Source organism: Conger conger, chromosome 10 (assembly GCF_963514075.1).
Source record: "Conger conger chromosome 10, fConCon1.1, whole genome shotgun sequence".
Classification (NCBI taxonomy): domain Eukaryota; kingdom Metazoa; phylum Chordata; class Actinopteri; order Anguilliformes; family Congridae; genus Conger; species Conger conger.
In genome coordinates, this window is record NC_083769.1 from 44,701,257 (window position 1) to 44,721,628 (window position 20,372).

At 45.8% G+C, this 20,372-nt stretch overlaps 1 protein-coding gene across 2 annotated transcripts in view; it reads right to left on the bottom strand.

Annotated features, from left to right (window-relative positions):
• Window positions 1–610: 610 nt before the first annotated feature.
• The window catches only part of acot7 (acyl-CoA thioesterase 7), a 96,716-nt gene continuing 76,954 nt past the window's right edge, over window positions 611–20,372 (bottom strand). For both annotated transcript variants that reach the window (XM_061258063.1, XM_061258064.1), the window contains exon 10: window positions 611–1,080. In XM_061258063.1, coding sequence (XP_061114047.1) covers window positions 982–1,080 — 99 coding nt within the window. In that variant the 3' untranslated portion in view covers window positions 611–981. The remainder of the gene's footprint in view (window positions 1,081–20,372) is intronic.

The window sequence follows — 20,372 nt, forward strand, 5'->3', positions numbered from 1 at the left end:
TTCAGTTTGAACCAAAGAACCGGGTCCATAGTCCATCCTGACTCTGACAGACACCTGACAGAAAAGAGCCTGTTATTTACTGCGCAATCATAATCATCTTGTGTGTTGAGTGATTGCCTGTCAACTGCAGTGTAAAATTATGTCAGAGATGCACTTTTCTGAGTGGGAGTCAGAAGAACCCAGGCTGGGGGAGGGAGGGGGGTTGGGATCAGAGGGCACAGGCGATATGGTCCATTCATCACAGATCCAGCTCTGTGCATGGCTAGCCCCCTCCCCAGAGGTCTCCAAGGACAGCAACCGCCGTTTACTGCGGCAGATTATCTGCAACCAGGAGAACCTTCCCCCCCAATACGTCATTGACTTCAGTCCCCCTTTGCCTACATAGAGCTCGCATGCTATCATAGAGAGTGAAAGAGAGAGTGAAAGAAAGAGAGAGAGAGAGAGAGAGAGAGAGCATGCAGTGGGCTGAGTCACAGTCCTTGAGCTGGCTTCTCTGAGCCGCAGCACAGTGAAAGGGATGAGTGTTGCATTGTGGGATCCCTCTTTTGGGTGACAGCGTCTGCGTTTGTCTCGGCGGGGTCAGGAAGAAGGACACGGCACGGGGGCGGGGGGGGAGTCTCGGTATCGATCCGCAGCGTGAACGCTCTTTATTTCAACAGGACACGGGTGATTACAGCCGTCATAAATAAAACAAAAAAACACCAAACATGGTTTATAATATATACATTATATATATTTATATTATTTCTCTGATTATTTTCCCTTAAACATACATGTAGATGCTTTGGTATGCAGGACAGAAACACAAGGTGAAGAAGACAAGGCGTTTTGAGCGTGACTGCTAGATGCGGTGCCTCCTCCTCTTGTTCTATTAGGTCTTCTAAGGTAGGGACGGGTCATTTAAGATGTGCTGGAGAGCGGTGTTGAGGCGTCCCGAGGGCTACATTTCGTCTCGTGGCTAAGGGGCGGGGGAGGGACGAGTCACTGCTGACGCTCCTTCTCGGCCAGCCTCTTGGCCTTGTTCTGCAGGTAGCGTGCTTTCCCCTCCTCGAACCGCTTCTTCTCCTCCTCGTGCTCAAGCTGTGTGGAAAAAAAGGAAAGAAGAAGAAGAAGAAGAATGATTCACACGATGAAGTAGGGCGGCGGTGGCGGTGGCGGTGGTGGTGGTGGGGGGGGGGGCGGGGGGATCGACAGCTGTTGCCCCCCTGATGCTGCCGTCGACGCTGACGACAGTGAGGGAGGTGACGATGTTAACGCGGGGCGTTCTGATACGCGCCCCCCCCCCCCCCCCCCTCCTGTCGAAGGGCAGACGTGGGATTCACGTGCTGCGCATCGCCCCGGCAGCCGACAAAAAAGAAGACCGCGGCACGGGCGTTAACCGCGGATCGTTTCTGTCACCAGACCCCGCGCCTCTGTGTCAGAGCGGAGCTGCAGGAACCACCCTGCCTCAGCGCCGTAGTCTCCCACCTCCGCTCCTGACGCACCTGCCGGCTCCGTTCGGGGGGGGGGCGGCGGGAGTGTGAGCAGGGTTTCCGGCGGAGTTTTTTTTTGGGGGGTGGGGCCGGTGCCTCTCGTGCGGTGTTAATTAAACCACACCGCGTCGTAGGACAAGCAATAATGTCACAATGCTGTCGGTGTCAACACATTCCTTTTTATAGTACAGACCAGGCCCCACTGGCAGCTCCCAGCAGCTGTGCTGAGACCCCCCCCTTCCCTCGTATACTCCTGCAGTCTGCCCCACTCAAACACTCAGCAGCAATACAGCCCTGCGCTGCTATAAACCATATGGGGTTTAAACTGTATCTAAAATCTAAAGCAAGGGCTTCTATTTCATTTAATTTCTTTCATGTGATGCTGAAATGAACCACAGCAGGAAGTGCACTACTGAAAGGACTCTTTATTCCTCACATCCTTCCCCTCCTATTGGCTTCTATATCTGGTTTACTGTAAATGGTGTCTATAAATCGAATAGAATCAGTTATTAATGCTGATGCCTCGATTCAATGTGACTTGCAGTTACAGAGTAAGCAGGGGACAACCACCAGAGGGGTGCGAGGTTAAGGGCCTTGCTCAAGGGCCCAACAACTGTCCGGATCTTATTGTTGCACCAGCTCCCAGTCATGTACCTGAGCCACTACGCCATTTTTGGTGTTGCTGTTTTTAAAGTTAGACATGATACTGGAAAAATGGTAATTCGGCTAAGGACCAGTTTCTGAATATTACTGTATGGATGAAGGTTCTCAATCCATGTTCAGGGGAAAAAAAAAATTGGGTCCTTCCATTCCAAGAGTGTCTGTCAGAGACCATGTTCCTCTCTCTGATCTAAGGCCTGTCAGGCAACTCGGCTAAACTACAGAGACCACTTATTAGTAAATTAATTTTAAGCTTGGTCACACAGACCATGGTCTCTGGGCAGGCAGAACTGGGCAGGCTGTGTGCTTATGCACACTGGCTCTCCCCAGCGATGCTGTGAGCACAGGCTTTTAGCACTCGCTTATCCAGAGATACTTACACAGCTGTCAACCTGGGGGATTGAACCAACAACCTTTAGGTTCCTTAGCCGTTGCCCTGCACTGCATTACCTCACAGCTGCAGAGATCTTCAGCAGGCAAGAATAAGAAGAGCCACTTTTCTGGGCCTTCGATTTTAAGGCCCGTCCACACCATAACTATAACGAAAACTCTAAATATGTTGTTTTAAAAATCGAAAAAGGCTTAAGTGGGTGGTGGTGAACACAACACTATATTGACAACAGCAGTGATGAACAATATAATTGGGATCACTTTCAGAGCCGTTTTTTTCCAACTGCATGAACAATAAAACTGATAGCCAACATCCATCCAAATTTACCAGGCGTCAAGTTGAAAATGGCAGATGACGTAACCGAGAGGCCATTTACAGAACTCTATCATTCGCCCGTGTGGATGCTCACATCGATATCGCTATAGCTACCGTTCTTGGTGCGGAAGGGCCTTAAGTCATGGGCCTGGTTGGCAGAGATTGGCACGATGGTTCGGGGGTTCCCTCTCCAGTACTGCCTGTTTGACTGTCGAAGCCTCAACCCCCACCTCCCTGAATCATCCCCGTTATGTTGCTTTGGGAGCAGCGATCAATAAAACCGGGACCTTCTCTGGCCGTCAACGCCGATAGCCCGCCCACCCAATAAGGGCTGCTGTCAGTCAGTGCAGATAATCTGCCCGTCCAATGGGGGCTGGCGCTAGTCCATGCCAACAGCCTGGCCATCCAATGGGGGCTGGCGCTAGTCCATGCCAACAGCCTGGCCATCCAATGGGGGCTGGCACCAGTCAATGCCGATAGCCTATCCATCCAGTACGTGTGCCTCCTCAGCACACAAGGATAATCAGCGACCTATAAGCAGTGTATTAATCTGACAATCCTCTGGCTGTATTTCCAGTGCGGTGGCTGGAAGACAGTTATCCATAATCAATATTATTAAGAGGTTGGACACCCGTAGATCTTATTGGCTCCTCTGCCTACTCCATATGCCGGGTTTCTCTTCGGCATCACTGTTAATGTTACCGTTGTTCTTGTTCATCCTCCTTTTCCCAGTTCATAAATTTGAACCCAGATGCATAGCCCATTTTGGGGGGTTATTTGTGGGTTTCTTTGTGGAGTTTGGCATCCAAACAACTCTCTGGACTTTTAGCCTTTTAAAAGGTTACAAAGCCCATTCCAGGAAAACAGATGTGCACAGGGTGGGTCTGTGATGTAAATGCTAAATAGGACTGATTCAATCACGAGACCCCTATTGGGCCAGATTTTGAGTGCTTCAGGGGAACTTCCAGGCAAGGAGGGGAATTTGGGAAATAAGAGAGAACCAAAACCAAAACCAAAAATACTGTATGAATCTGTCACATTAACGGTTTTCTAATCTTGCCGATGAACTGGCTTGCATTCTAACTTACCTTGCGGATGATCACATTTGACTGAATACTGATCAGTTTTACATTTCTCGACAGTTGTTTGTTATAGTTGGAGACTGAAATTTGTTGTTGTGGTTTGAAAGAGCAAAAACGTGAGTAAGGAAGCTCCACAACTTTGTTGATGCTTTTTGACAATAAAAAGTACATTTACTGAGTGGCATTAAATTCACAGTCAGGTTAGTTTTTAGTAAAGATGTAACCTACCACATGACTGCATTCGCCAGGCTGACTATAGAGTTTTGTCAGAAGAAGTTGTACAGTATGCTACATTACATTCAAATATAAGGTAGTCACCAGTTTACATTACATTACATTAATGGCATTTAATAGATGCTCTTATCCAGAGTGACGTACAGTTGATTCGACTAAGCAAGAGACAATCCTCCCCTGGAGCAACGCAGGGTTAAGGGCCTTGCTCAAGGGCCCGACGGCTGTGCGGATCTTATTGTGGCTACACCGGGGATCAAATCACCGACCTAGCGGGTCCCAGTCATGTACCTGAACCACTACGCTACAGGCCGCCCTGTGGAAGAATCAAATCAGATTTCTTGTGAAAAAGAATAAAAAATTGATGAAAAGCAGCTCCACTATGAGAATGACATCATTCCACCTTGAAAGAGCTCCTTCCTCTGTCGGTCAGCGTCCGGCTGCTCGGTGCTTTTTAATAAGTGGGACGAGGGGCGGATTGAGCCGTCCCTGTCACCAACAAATTAAATTACGCTGGAGGGAACAAAGGACTTAAGCGAGCGAGTTTCGGAGGCTGAAAGCCAAGCCCATTCTGCTCGTTATTGTATTAACCGAATCGCAAGGGGAAGAGCAGGATGCGTGGAGTTACTGCTACTGTAGGTGTGTGCTCGCGTAATGCGTGTTCCCACGTTTCTGCTGGTCTTAGCAGACAGCACGATACCTCTTAGCCCCGTTAGGCTAAGGTGTTTACAGCACAGAACTGAGAACGATAAAAGTGTGAGTGTGAGTGTGAGTGCAATCCTTATATTTTCCTTTCTTAAGAAATTCTTTGGAGTCGGTATTGGGAGCGAATATTTTCTTGGCATCAAACGGAATGTAAAGCAAGACAAAATCAAATGTATGGTAATAGACTCCGGGAAGAGAGAGGGATTTTCTACCCTGCTTTCATTTTCATATATATATATATATATATATATATATATATATATATATATATATATAATTTTTTTTTCTACTTTAATGACTCATGCAGTAGATATTCCTTAAAACACAGAAAAAAAAATGGTGGGTGCTAATTTGTAAATGGACACGCCAGTGACAAATGAACACAAAGCAACAACGGAGTAAACAAGGACAAACGAAAAAAGCTGATTACACTTCCTCTTCAACTTCGAGTGCGCGGTAAATTAAACGCCGCGCTTTCTCACATTAGCTGTAGTTCATGCTCAGAGCTGCCGTGGGCTGGAGACGGTTTGTAGAAGCAGCAGATACGATCCCATTCTACTTTGCATCAGAATCCTTTTAATCACACTGATACCAATCTGTTCAGACCGAAGTGGCACCGCTATAGAGATAAAAAGACGCAGCATCATTTGCTCAATTGGACACTGAAGCCACTGAAACTTAATAATTTGTGTGAAACGAAGGCTAATGGCAAAGAGGACTGATAAAGATAGGACCGTGTTAATAAACCTCAGAAGTAGTTTCTGAACCCCTGTAACACAGCACAAATACTGACATCTGAAAGAATCCATGTGCCTACCCACATTTGGAATTTAATAATTAAGTAATCTGGGGTGCATCTGTTAACAGCGTATTTTCATGTATAAGCTTATTTATTTTCTTGTGCATCATCCTGTCAGTTTAAAGGTCAGAGTTATATGCAATCATATTTTTCAGCTGTGTTGTACAGTATGTGTAATATACTGACATATCTCAATGGTGTTACATATGTATACACTGTAAGTATATACAGGGCAGCTGTGCAGTATAAGTGTTAGGACACGGTACTTTTAGCCCAAAGGTTGCCAGTTCGAGGCAGGGTAGGACACTGCCATTGGACTCTTGAGCAAGGTACACAACCTGAATTTCCTCCATATGTATTCAGCTTTATACACAAATACTATGAAAAAAAAGGTATAAATACTGTCAAATTTACATTAGATTTGTTGAACCGCAGTAATGCACAGATAAAACCACATTATATTATTCTATTACAAACTATAGCTGTAGTTGATACCATCTTAAGATATCATTCCCACGAATGTGTGTACCTATCGTGTTTGGTTTATCGCCAGGCTGAGAGCAAATCCCCGTTCAGGTGGAAAGATTTATTCATTTAGACCGTATCATCCAGAGGGACTTGCAGATTAGCACGTATAATGAGTGAACTGTGAACCAGCGTGATTTCTCTTCAACATCCTCCAAAGTTAAAGGGTCTTTGGAGAAGCTGAATACATTTCGCCGTCCCTCAGCGGCCGCGTGTGCAAGGGCAAATGTGCGCAGTGGAGAGTTATGGCTTTCATTTAAATCCGTCTCCCCCCGTCTACAGCGCAACGCGGAATCCCAGCACGCGCCGCGTAAGACCCGGAGGCCAAGCAAGCCTTGAATCCACACCTGCAAGCCTCCTACCGACCCACCGGGGGATGGCTCTGATCTGACACACACAAAATGTTTTATTGATACTTTCATAACATTTTACGATTACGCTCTAAGACCGACGTTGAGCAGGACCGCCTCGCCGTGTCGGTTGGACTGTGAGGAGAGAGAGGCGCTGAATCGGTGGCTGCGCTGGGACTGTTTGGACATTGAAGAGAGCTTTGTAATCGCGTAAGATGAAATCCCCGTGGATTTGCTTGGATAATGGAATAATTGGTTTTCTCGGAAAACAGACGAGTGTCGTCAGTGGCCCTTGTGCAGGGCCGGTCTTGTTTTGGGCGGCGTGGTAATGAGGCTTTTGTGGTGTAATAGGATGGGGACGTTTACCAGTTGACTAAGTCACACCCTCCGGCCCTCAAGATAATTCCTCTTTGTCACCTCTGATGAGCTTCTCAGCACCGGTTAGATGCTTTCAATTAAACAAGTCGTGACTCTCCCTCTACCACGTACTGCTATAGACCCTGTCCCTCTACCACCTACTGCTGTAGGCCATGTCCCTCTACCACCTTCTGCTGTAGACCCTGTCCCTCTACCACCTCCTGCTGTAGACCCTGTCCCTCTAACACCTTCTGCTGTAGACCATGTCCCTCTACCACCTTCTGCTGTAGACCATATCCCTCTACCACCTTCTGCTGTAGACCCTGTCCCTCTACCACCTTCTGCTGTAGACCATGTCCCTCTACCACCTTCTGCTATAGACCCTGTCCCTCTACCACCTTCTGCTGTAGACCATGTCCCTCTACCACCTTCTGCTATAGACCCTGTCCCTCTACCACCTTCTGCTGTAAATCCTGTCCCTCTAACACCTTCTGCTGTTCCCGTACCACCTACTGCTGTAAACACTCCCCTTCTTTGCCTCCCTGGAAAACACTCTCTCTCTGTCTCTGTCTCTCTCTCTCTCTCTTTCTTTCGCTCACTCTCTCACTCACTCACATGCACGCCCACACACGATAACAAATTAAAAGAAAAAACTTAGTATTCAGTAAATTAATCAAAAAAATAATCATGATGAATTCAACAGGTGGCGCCCCCTCCCCCTCCCCCTCCCCCCCCTTTTAATTAAGGAAACAGATTGTCCCTGTCAATATCCTGCGGAGCGCCTAATATTCTCACACCACAAAAAACTCCCAGAGCCCGTGTGCTCCAAATGTCATGGCACAGAATGGGAACCAAGGGGTGTCGACTCTCCAGCGATCAAAACGCATTTAAACTTTACCCGCACAGAAATGCTACCGTACACGCACGCAAATGATGAGAGCCGTTTTTAGCGCAAGATATTTTACCAGTTCGACGCATTAACTCGGCTTTAGGGATCATAAGGGATTTAGGCACTACAAACTACAAATCTACTCACCTACCGATAACATCTGGTAATCTGTGGAATTCCCAACCAGGTACACAAAACCTCACTCAAGACTGATTCAGAAAAAAACAATGAAAATGAGATGAAACGGATTGCCTGTAACAGTGGTAAGATGAAGGCAACCTCCTTTCTTCTTGTAAGGCAGGCTATACGCTACTCTGTAGTTAGTCTCATAGCTTTTCACTGTTACTGCTGCCCACCCAGCTAATGTTCTCACAATGTTGCTGGAATGTTTTGTCGATGTTATCACATTGACACTGCTTCGCAGCAACCATTTTGTGTTAGCTGGGCAGATGCTATTCAGAAAGGTATCACCACAATGTATCACCACAGTCAGGATCTGCGAAAAAACCCCTTGCCCAGCTGCCCATAAACTGCCCGCAACACTCTGGCATCGATCTAATTCCCTCAGTAAATGGTTTAGCATCCGCAACCAAGACCCAATTAAACCACAATTAGGAGAAGGGTTGAAGGATAGCACCACTAAAGCCATTCACAGCAGGATGTTTTCAGCCACCTTGCTTTCTCAATTATCGTGGAACCACCCCTGGGAGCCCACAAATGCACTCGATACATTTTCATACGCAAAGCTAAACGAATTCAACGGGCACATCAAAGTGCCACATTTTACGACACACAGAATTCCCGACAGTCGGAAATATCGATCTCATCCCTAATACGCTCTCCCCTGCTGCGTCCAATGAAACTGTGGCTGCATTAAGCCTCTGCTGAGAGATTCCTGGGCCAAAAAAACAACAACAACATAATAGTTGTCTCTGACCAACCAGTTGAAATCCCAGCGGCGTTTGCAGATAAATGCACCTTTCCCGAGGATGATTTATGCTTTACTCCCAGTGATAAACCGTAGAGGTTAGGTTTCAAAATACTTGAAGCACATGAACTCCCTCTGGGTGCTTGAGAAAAGAAAAGCACGGGGAGCAGATCTGGGTTGCGTACCAAAGTGGCATCCCATAGGTCGCGTGTCTGCTCCTTATTTTTCCCGCTCAAAGCAAATAACGTTTTTTTTACGGCGTCTCCCTCGCGTTCGACAAACACAAAGGACATTTTTAGGACATTCAAAACAATCGGATGACGGGAACATCTGATATTATATCATCATAAATCTTTCCTCTATAATTCAGTGTGTACAGTGGCAGTTTAACAAGCTGCTGCTTTCTCCCCCTCAGCTGAGATTGTAACAGCTGGACTTTAGATAAAAGGATGAAATCTGATGGTTATTTTTAGGCTGCTGTACATACCACCATTACTTGCACGTAGCTTTTTTTATTTTTTATTTTTTTTACTTACCAGTTCATTATTTATTCAGTTAAAGTATTTATACTGAAATAAAGTAGAGTTCTTATCCTCGGTGTCGGTTTTATGAACTGCACTAGTTAGATATAAGTCACATTGTTGGTCGATTCATATCCATTTCAGATAATAACTGGATCTATTTTTATCTGGGCAAGAAAATGCATGCATAATACAGAAACTCGAGCAACTGAGTTTGCCATTGCCACCTCATAATAGATGATTGATGCAAGCCCATTTGTGCCACATTCAGCTTCAGTTTTACTGAGACACTGCAATAAAAGACTCCGTGCCACTGAGGGGAAGGTTTTCCAATTAAGATCTCAGCCTGAAACCCGGCATGGTGGCCCATAGCCTCAAACTGAAACTCCTCATTGAAATGCTTGATGATTCTATTATTATTATTATTATTATTTTATTTATTTTTGTAGGCGTTTTCACAGAGCCATTCGCAGAGATGTGCAACCAATCATAGTGTATACTGTTCTGCACAATGCTGTTCTGTGACCAATCCCAGTCTGTGACACTGTTCAGTGGCCGATCGCATTGCATGACACTGTTCAGTGGCCAATCACGTTGCATGACACTGTAAGGCATAATGCTGTTCAGTGGCCAATCACAGTGCACGACACTGTCCACCGTAGCACGTTCTACAGTCCAATCACAGCGACTGTCACTGTCAGGCATAATTGTGCGCAGGGCTGAGAGAAAATGGCTGACACAAAAAGAACATCATAAGAGACCGGTGACGTCTCAATCAGCCCTGGGCCCTCAGGCCATTGTTACTGCAGTCTACCCACATTCCACACAATGCAGCATCCTCTGTAGGTCACCCAGGAAGAGCGAGAGACAGAAGTGGCGGGATCTCACTGTGCAAGGACTGTGCAGCACATACAAACCACACACACACACACTCACCAAGGAGACCGCACAGGCCAGAGGAGCCACACATAGTGCAGAGGTTCGACATTACGGCACCACTCATTTAGACACATTATTTTAGCGCAGGCTGCATCAGAACCCTGCCAAGAACAATGAATATTTTATGAAATAATTTGATCCTTGATGAACATTGATAACTCAATTTATAAAATGTGAGAATGGTCTAATTTGGGACATGCACTGAAACGCTGCATTATAAGCGCTAGGTAAATGATATGTGTACTGTACATAAAAGGCGGTGAATAATAGTTTCAATAACCTTTATAAACACTTAAAAATGCCTACAGAAGGAGAGCCCTTGGAATCATACTTGTGTAGCCCCATTACTTTTAAGACGTGCCACCTGTTCAGTCCATTGTTTAACATCCGCGTTTAAGCTTTTAGCTTTTAGAGACCCTAATACAGAGTAACTCACGCAGATTGCAACTGGCAAACAATCCATTTATACGACTGGATATTTACTGCTGCAATCTAAGCTAATTACCTGGCGCAAGGGTACAAGTGGCAGTGCCCCAACTGGGAACCAAACCCACGGCTGCAAGTCCAGTTCATCCACCATTGTACAACACCGCTACCACCGTATAGTAACATTTTAATGTACTGTATAGGACTGCATTTTTTCATAGTTAGTAGCCCACAGATTTGAACCAGTCCGTGTGCGTGTGCGCGTGCGTGCGCGCGTGCGTGGATTCATGTGCTCTTTTTTCACAAGATGGGGAGTAGGCGGAGAGAGTAGAGACGCAAGAGTCCTCAGACAAGCATTCCATGAAACAGTGCTAATTACACACACCTGCTGCTACCACAGCTGACAACAAGGGACAGAGTGTCAGAGTTATTCCAGGGCAAGCTTCCCCCTTGGCACTACGGTAAATGGTTGGCATTTATATAGCGCCTTTATCCAAAGCGCTGTACAATTGATGCTTCTCATTCACCCATTCATACACACACACTCACACACACCGACGGCGATTGGCTGCCATGCAAGGCGCCGACCAGCTCGTTGGGAGCATTTGGGGGTTAGGTGTCTCGCTCAGGGACACTTCGACACAGCCCGGGCGGGGGATCGAACCGGCAACCCTCCGACTGCCAGATGACTGCTCTTACTGCCTGAGCCGTGTCGCCCCACTATCTCAGAGGGTCCAGAGGAACCCCATGCAGGCCTGGGCCAAGTGATTATAGAAGCTCACACCACAGCCAGACGGCTGGTTGACCTATGAACGGGATGACCTATGGGTTGACCTATGGGGCGGCCTGTAGCATAGCGGTTAAGGTAAATGACTGGGACATGCAAGGTTGGTGGTTCTAATCCTGGTGTAGCCACAATAAGATCCGCACAGCCGTTGGGCCCTTGAGCAAGGCCCTCAACCCTGCATTGCTCCAGGGGAGGATTGTCTCCTGCTTAGTCTAATCAACTGTACGTCGCTCTGGATAAGAGCGTCTGCCAATAATGTAATGTAATGTAATGATGCAGAAGTAACCCTACCTTCACAGGGGCTGCTGTGGTGTGGGGCAGCCTGTAGCCTAGTGGCTAAGGTACATGACGGGTGGTTCAAGCCTCAGTGTAGCCATGATAAGATCCGTGCAGCTGTTGGACCCTTGGCTAGGCCTGTGACACCACATCGCTCCATCGCTTAGTCTAATCAACTGTAACTCACTTTGCTTCCGCTAAATAACTGTAACTGTACCTAATGTCAATATACATGACCCAACATCTATCCGCTATGAAGCGACTATTTACAGAAAAGCAGCTCGTGGCATGTTTGACACAAGCCCACGTTAACAAATTACATAACCACAACATGCCATAACATTGGATTACTGCCCCTTCCCTGTTAACAATGAATAGTCCCAGCCCACGTTCAGAAATGAGACATCTGACACCTCCTGTGTACTTTCACAGGGCAGATGATTTCGTTTTTAGGACACTGACTTATTTCAGTCCGATAGAGGGCTCGTGTGGATGCGTTGGAGGAAACCTCATCTCAACCGAGTCTGTTCACAGCCCAGCTAATGTAAACGTACAGAACACGGGTTAGCAGCTGCTTCCACCAGAAGCTAACGTCTGTTCAATGGTAGTTTTTCTCCTGAGGAATGTGGTTTATGATTATGGTTGCTTATTGACTCAGATCTTGGACACTAAAACACTTTGATTCATGTGAATTGGACCAATAATTATAGAGAAAATGACAAATAACTGCACAACGTCCCTGTGTTCAGTAGACCGTGTTAGCTCACGAGGGTCCGAACACCGGCGTATAAGCCTGCCCTGTTTGTAGTCTCTCGTTAGCAACAGCTTCCCCAACGCAATGTATCTGTGGAGCACAGTTACCATGTCACTGTACGCTGAAATGGATCGCGCATTTGACTCATACCAAGTTTTTTATGAAAACAGAAGGCATCATACTTTACACACAAACCAAAGCTGATCGTTCAGTAAAAGTTTTAGTTATTCGTCATGAAAGTCGCACTGTTTGGAACATGCAGAGTTAACTTGGCGTTCGGAACACGGTGAGTTTGCGTTCCATCCCACCGCCAACATGCGGAGCGTTTACTGCACATCACCACCGCGATAAGGAAAGGCTCCGGGATAATTATAACGCGGAACGCGGAAATGCATGACATGTGGGATGTGTAAATAAATAGGAAATCTTCCGCATATCCGACGCCACGTCGACTCCCCCTGACAAACGCTAATCACTAAATCCAACTTCTTTTCTCTAACACCCACATTTAGTATTTTTTCTTTACTTGCTGGACTGAAAAAACAAAAACTATCTCACAGGATTCATACCCCTCCCCCCCCCCACTCCCCATTCTCCCCAGGTGTAAGTAAGTACATTCTGTTTATAAAGCACATTTAAAACAACAATAGTTGTACCAAAGTGATGTACAAAATATATGCATGTGAGATATACAGTACTGTGCAAAAGTCTTTGGCACCTGTATAACATTCTGTATAGATAAGATTCTTTCAAAAATAATTCAATGAAAGTCCTAAATAAATGTACTATACATTTTACATTACATTTTAGTAATTTGGCAGAATAGTTAAAAATTGAATCAAATCAATATTTTTTGTGACCACCCTTTGGCGTTAAAACTGCATCACTTCTCTGAGATAGCCAACACTGTCCTGCAGTTCTATAAGACAATCGGCAGGGAGGTTGTTCCAAGCATGTTGGAGAACTTGCCACAGTTTTCTGCAGACTTTGGTTGGCTCCTTGCTTCTGATCTCATACAGCCTTGATCACGTTTTTATGTAAAAAGTAGTCAATTGCTTACAGTAGTATGGTACTTTTTGAAATTACACACATAAATGTCTCTGTAAAATAAATGGAAAATGAATATTTGGAAATCTGAAAATGTGTTCTTTTATACTAAATATAAACATATATATATAATAAAGTCTAGGGTGCCTAATCTGCACAGTACTGTACATATGCAAACATGAAGCACGCAGGACAAACAATGAAACCCGAACCAAGGGAGAGCTGGTCCCCTTTCAGCCTCTCGTTGTCCTTGCCTGTCACAGTCTTCTTGCGTGTGTCTGAAAATGTATTCGACAGGCAGACTGCGCTGTTTTTCATTCCCCCTCACTGCCTCCCACCGTCTCATTGTCTTTGTGTTTACCTCATTATGGAAGCATTAACCGTTCCTCCTTCCTTCTGTTCCCCCTCAAACCCCCCCCCCCCCCCCCCCCCCCCGACCCCTCATCTGCATTGAGCCGCTCGCTCATATCACACACACAGTCCTCACAAGCCCTATGCGAGTCCTGCTGTGTTTCTGTTCCTTTAATAAGTGAACTCTGACCAGTCCTGCTGTGTTTCTGTTCCTTTAATAAGTGAACTCTGATCAGTCCTGCTGTGTTTCTGTTCCTTTAATAAGTGAACTCTGATCAGTCCTGCTGTGTTTCTGTTCCTTTAATAAGTGAACTCTGACCAGTCCTGATGTGTTTCTGTTCCTTTAATAAGTAAACTCTGACCAGTCCTGATGTGTTTCTGTTCCTTTAATAAGTGAACTCTGACCAGTCCTGATGTGTTTCTGTTCCTTTAATAAGTAAACTCTGACCAGTCCTGATGTGTTTCTGTTCCTTTAATAAGTAAACTCTGGCCAGTCCTGATGTGTTTCTGTTCCTTTAACAAGTAAACTCTGACCAGTCCTGATGTGTTTCTGTTCCTTTAATAAGTGAACTCTGACCAGTCCTGATGTGTTTCTGTTCCTTTAATAAGTGAACTCTGAGCGGTGCGGTGATGTGTTTCTGTTCCTTTAATAAGTGAACTCTGACCAGTCCTGATGTGTTTCTGTTCCTTTAATAAGTGAACTCTGACCAGTCCTGATGTGTTTCTGTTCCTTTAATAAGTAAACTCTGAGCGGTGCAGTGCTGCACTTCACCAGCCTACTCAAGGTGCTCTTCTCCGTCTGTTCTTCAGTGCATGGCAGATTAGCCCAGGGGGGAACCCGTGAGGCCCTCTGAAAGCTCACAACTCGACACACTGCTTTGCAAAATGGCGCTGTGCCATACATGGCACACATATTTTTTTGTTCATATATTTTGTTCATATATTTTGTTCATATATTTTCCAGTATACCTTCTATTTCCGTGCGGGAGTATAGGGCCCCAAATAACGTGCGTCAAAATATATACAAATAAACCCTAAATACTAAACTTAAACTGCCACTTCCATTTATGGCAAGGCAATACAGAGAAACCAAAGGCCTGTAAATGCTAAAATATATTAGCACTGGGGCAGTTAACACAGGAAATAACTCCTAATAGTCAAGTCTGTGACCATTTTACCATGATTGTATCTCGTCCCACTTGTACTAGACCTATGTGGCAGTTGTGTGCACTGCATACAGATGATTTTGGAAATTATTCCGGCACCTTTCCCCCCTCAGTGCTCCTTTTCCCAGCATTCCCTGTGCCATTACGGGCTTGTACATGTTTCACAGTTCTCAAGGCTTACTTTACAAAAGAAAAACTGTCGGGGTTAAATAATTCATCAAGAGAGAAAAACTATGAACATTTATTCAAGAGAGGAAAAAAGTGTCCATCTATGTTTGGTGCCAGGAGGAAGAAGCCAGTGTAAAAATGGAAGAAGCTAAGACTAAAACAAATCTTAAACGTTGAGTAAGCAAACAGGCTGAAATGTGTATTCTTGAGATTTGCCAGAACCTTTCACACAAGTCACTGACACAAGCGCAGAGTTGAGAGAGGCCTGGATCGCAGGCGCCCCAGCTGTTCCACGCCAGCTTGGCCTTTTGACGACATTTGGAAATCGCTGCTATAATCGGCATTCGGCTTGGACCGAGAGAATAAACAGCGACGCTCCTACCCGGAAGCATTTTAATGGTCGGAAAACTTAAGCGGAACCAGGTGAGAAAGAAACACAGCTGGTGCACATTCCCCAAGCCTAACGTGCCAACAGCACCCCCGCCCCCCCCACCCGCCCCTGCCTGCTCTGGGATACAGATCTCTCTCTTTCCCCATCAACACTCCTGAGTCACGCAGTCACACGGTACCGCATAATTGGGAGAGGACGTGGGCATGTGTTTACAGTACAGCACGTCTGATTTCGAAATCAGACAAAAGCTCTGTTTGTCTTGGGCAATGCAACCAGCCTGAAACTGAACCTGTACCTGAACCTGAAAAAAAACCATCTGAACACATTACTGTGGAAATACGTGGAATACCCAGCACTGTGAAGCAACACGGATGCGGGTGTCTGCGAAGCATTAAAGGTACAATCGGTAAGATTTCAGTGTTAAAACATTGTTACAAGACCATTGTAAATCCCTTCCAATCATTGAAAAAGGCTCACTGACATGTTGACTCACCCTGTTTATAGTCCTTAAATTCGGGTTTCAAAATATGCAGTTGGCAGCCCGACACTCTGTACCAAAACATTGTATATCTGTACAATAATTCAAGCTCATTGATTGAATATTGGTTCTAATTGCTACAGCCAATGGCGTGTCAACGTCAGCGTGTTTGCAGAGAAGGGGGAGGGATAAACAGTGTTGTGGTTTGAAGGTGTTTGTTGCTGCTATTCCTCTCTTGACCATTAAAAGTCTGAAATGACCTATTGTACCTTTAAATACACAGTATAGTGTGGATAAGGCACGAGAAGGAAGGGCAGAGGTATGCCTGAGGGGGTCTGTGTTGCCTTGGCACGCTCCGTCTGTAGAGCAGGCGACGGCGTTAGCACGGGGCTACCCGGTGTCGCGGTCCTGAACGGGAGCACTAAACAGTAAATAACAGGTAAATGAGAATGGCCATCTGGAAGCTGCCGTGATTGGCTCAGTGCGCGGTGCAGCCGTTTCCGTGCGTTACCATGGGACCGGCGAGACTCTCCGCAGGCCCGCGCGTACACCATCCACCCCACCGTCTGCGAACCTCTCCGTCCCCACCCTGACAGTGATGTGCGTACGTGCTATTGTTCCGCACATTCACTCAAAACCCGAGTAAGCACTATTTATTTTCAAATGGTAATGTTTGCGTCAAGATGAAATATGTCCTGTGATATGTAAACAGAGTCGGTTAAAATGATATATTTCTCTTGCTCCGGTCCATTTATATTTTTTGCATGGTATTTTAAAAAACATAAGATCCAAAGCGTATTTTTAAAGTGTCATCTAAAAGAAGTATTATAAAGCCTAAGATTTGCAATATGTGCAGGTTGGTTGTTTCAACAGTATTTGAAATATGTAAACATCAGAATCTCTCATTGCTGCATATGTTTGCTGTACTAAACAGTGGAGATTAATGGTGAGGATGCTTGCATTTTCAGAGAGGTGACAGTACTCTCTGATGTGTGTTATTTCGGTAAACAAACATGAACGTTTGAAGTCTTTGAGAAAACTGCTTGTCAGGTGAAGGAGAGATCCTAAAATGAAACGTGCTGGTATTCTGACGTCTAACATCACTCTAAGACACTGCACAGTGTTCTTTTGTCTCAGGGAGATGAGTGCATCGGCAGGGAAACAAAATTTAAAAAAAGCACAACATAAGCTCACACTTTAACCCCTCAGGACCTTAATTGTAAGAAAGAGGCATCTAAAAATAAACGCGCATCTCATTTTCTCACTCGGGTTACTATAGCAACCAAACTTGTTTTGTGGCGGAGGGGCTGGGCTGAGCTCTCGCTGGAGCAGCGATGATTTCAGAGGTCTCTGCCATAAAGCGCGGCTGCTCGACTACCGCTTCCTTAACGTTTCCACTGCCATGGTTACGGAGACGAGGCCTTGCCGAGGTAATCCTGACTGTAAAATGACTGACGGACAGAGGTGGACGGTGCCAGGCATTTGAGGAGTGTCCCCAGTCTTTATTTCTTCTTCCACTGTACACTGCACATTGTCTTCATGTGTAGCTGAGAGCCATTGCGCAGCACCCCCTTAACACACGCACGCACGCACACACACACACACACACATACACACACACCACACACAGCACACTGCAGTCGTTGTCAGCCAATCCCAGCCCCCTCCCCCAACCCCCTCTCCGCCTCTGAGCTAAAACGGGAACTCTAAAAATAGACATGAGAGATTTTTCACTTGAGTGAAAATCACCTGCGGACGAAAAATAGAAGGCACTGTCCTATCGATATGCTATTTATATACAAGAACGTGCCTCTTGCTGGTCACCATATGAGAACAATATTAAAGGGTAACAATTAATTGAGTTCATTTTATTTTTTTTATTTTCCGTTCTAATGCAGAGCCGGAGCCACTGGTGCCAAAGAACACGCACATGTGACTCATGATTTATTATGATCACATGCAGCACACTATGTGTGATCTTTTACAGTTTTACACGTCTACATATTAATAACCGAACACCAAGACGGTATTTATTTAGGTACATATTTATTCACAGTTTGCAGGCAGAGCCTTTAGTTGTTCACCAGTAAACCGCAGCGCTGTGCCGGAGACACCCTGGTCACGTCTGTCACGGTTTTGGGCAGGGACGCCGTCGTTCCTGCACCTGCAGAGCTAGCCTTCTGTGCACGCAGAGAGCTGGCTAACACCTCTCCTGCCTGCATGTCTGTGCATTCGGTGCAACAGTCATTCTCTCCATAAACGTATCTAAAAAGGGATGTTGTTTTTATTTTTAACCTAGTCTTAGCTACGATATAGGAAGACTCTTGTTAAGCCTCAGCCGTGCTACTCCTGGGTAAGCATTCGGACAGGTCATTGCACTGTAAAAAAAACTCAAAACGGAGGGGTTTATTTTTTTTGTTTCACATGCATACGGACTGTGCCAAGCAGTCCTTGAACGCTGTTGGAAATGAGCGTGGTCAGATCAGGGACGGGTGGCGAGGGGGCCCTCAGCTAAAGTGCTCCAATTCTCCCACTCTTGCATAAATATGACATTCCAGAAATAGCAGAGAGACAGCTCAATCTGTGCTATTTTCTGCCTCTGTTTGTTTGAAATTCAACATCGGAGCACTGGCGGCAAAGTGGGTCAAATTCCTTTTTATAGTTGGTGATTAATTATTAAAAACGGAAGGGTCTGTAGGATTTTTTTGAAATAATGCACATATGACTATAGTCCTAGTGAGTTACTATACAATCATTTTCCTCGTGGTGATTCATTGTAGCTGAAATAAACTGATACAAATATCGGGGGAAAATAAATGTGAAATAAATGTTTTATTTGAAAAAAAAAATTCCAACGTCGACTAAGAAGCGGAAATCTCTAAAAAGAGATTTAGGAGGTTGCGGTTTCAAGTAATGAGTTGGGTTGGAAGGCCGTGTTTATTTTGACGTGTGCCAGTCCTTGTTGGTGTAGTGCCAGGATAAACTCCTTTGTTTCCCAAGCTGCCACAGCTCTGCTTGTGTGTGCTGTGCTAGCATGCTGGCTAAAGAAAATTAAAAACCCCCGATCAATGATGAACAGGAAGCCGCTGCTGGGGCACTGGGTCGATGTTTCCTGTCTGGGGGGGGGGTCATGAGTGGAAGAGGGAAACAGGACACACAGAAAAGCAGCTTTACACCGCCATGTTTACCCCCCCCCCCCAGAACCCAGAGCTGGGATAGAGGTACAGGCTGCACAATACAATATTGATGAGAGCCGATTCAAAATGGTGCCATCTCTCATGGAACGACGCTATATTTAGCGCTAGGCTACCCGAGAGGGAAGGGAGCCCAGATTTGAATGGAAAGGGAAAATGTACTGCAATGTAGTGTCCTGCGCTACTGAAGTGGGCTTGACGCAGCGATTTATTCTATGTTGTTATTTTCTTAAAAAACTATGTAAACCATCCTCTATTACTGGACAGGCATCCAACTTTGCTTGGTTAGGCCACCCATTGATGAATTCTTCACTGCACCCCAAGACACCAACATCCTAAGCTGTGCCTTTATGCTTACCCCAACCCCCCCCCCCCCAAGTTTGGTAACCACAACAATAGCATAATGTTTTTCAAATCTATCAATACTTTCGTGAAAAAGCCAAATATTATATCAGATTTTAATTTCTGCTGATATCAGATTTCAATTTAACTGCTCAAGCATTGATCGTTGCTGTGGGGAATCACATTCTCCCAGGTGCAGGGCTGTTCCATTCCACTGGGCAGCCTGTGACCTAGTGTCTAAGGTACGTTACTGGGACCCGGAAGATTGGTTCAAACCCCAGTGTAGCCATGATACGATCTGGACAGCTGTTGGGCCCTTGAGCAAGGCCCTTAACCCCATATTGCTCCAGGGGGGATTGGCCCCTGCTTGGTCTAATCAACTCTAAATAAAAGCTTCAGCTAAATAACAAATTATATTATTATTATTCCTTTAGCTTGGGGTCTGAGGGGGCAGCCAATCAAAACACTCTGGCACCTTTTTTAACATCCGTTTACATCAGTTCTTTATATTGCTCTTATTAATAATTTTTCCTCTAGATAATAATGGCTGGTTGCATTAACAAGCCTGTCCCAGAACCGCCACGTCCTCCATCAGTTTGTTACAGAGTGCAATCCCCCCCCCCCGACCCCCTCCTGCAGCAGACTCTGTGCAGGAGCGCCGCACTGCACTCCCAGCTGCCCCGGCTGCGCAGTCGAGCCACAGGCGCTACATAGCGCAGAGGAACCTGAGGCGAGGAGCAGCCTGCGGACCCTCGCCCTCCCTCCCCAGTCCACACTCATTCACAAACCAGCAGGGCTGCCAGTCGCAGTCAGCCCGGCACGGTCAGG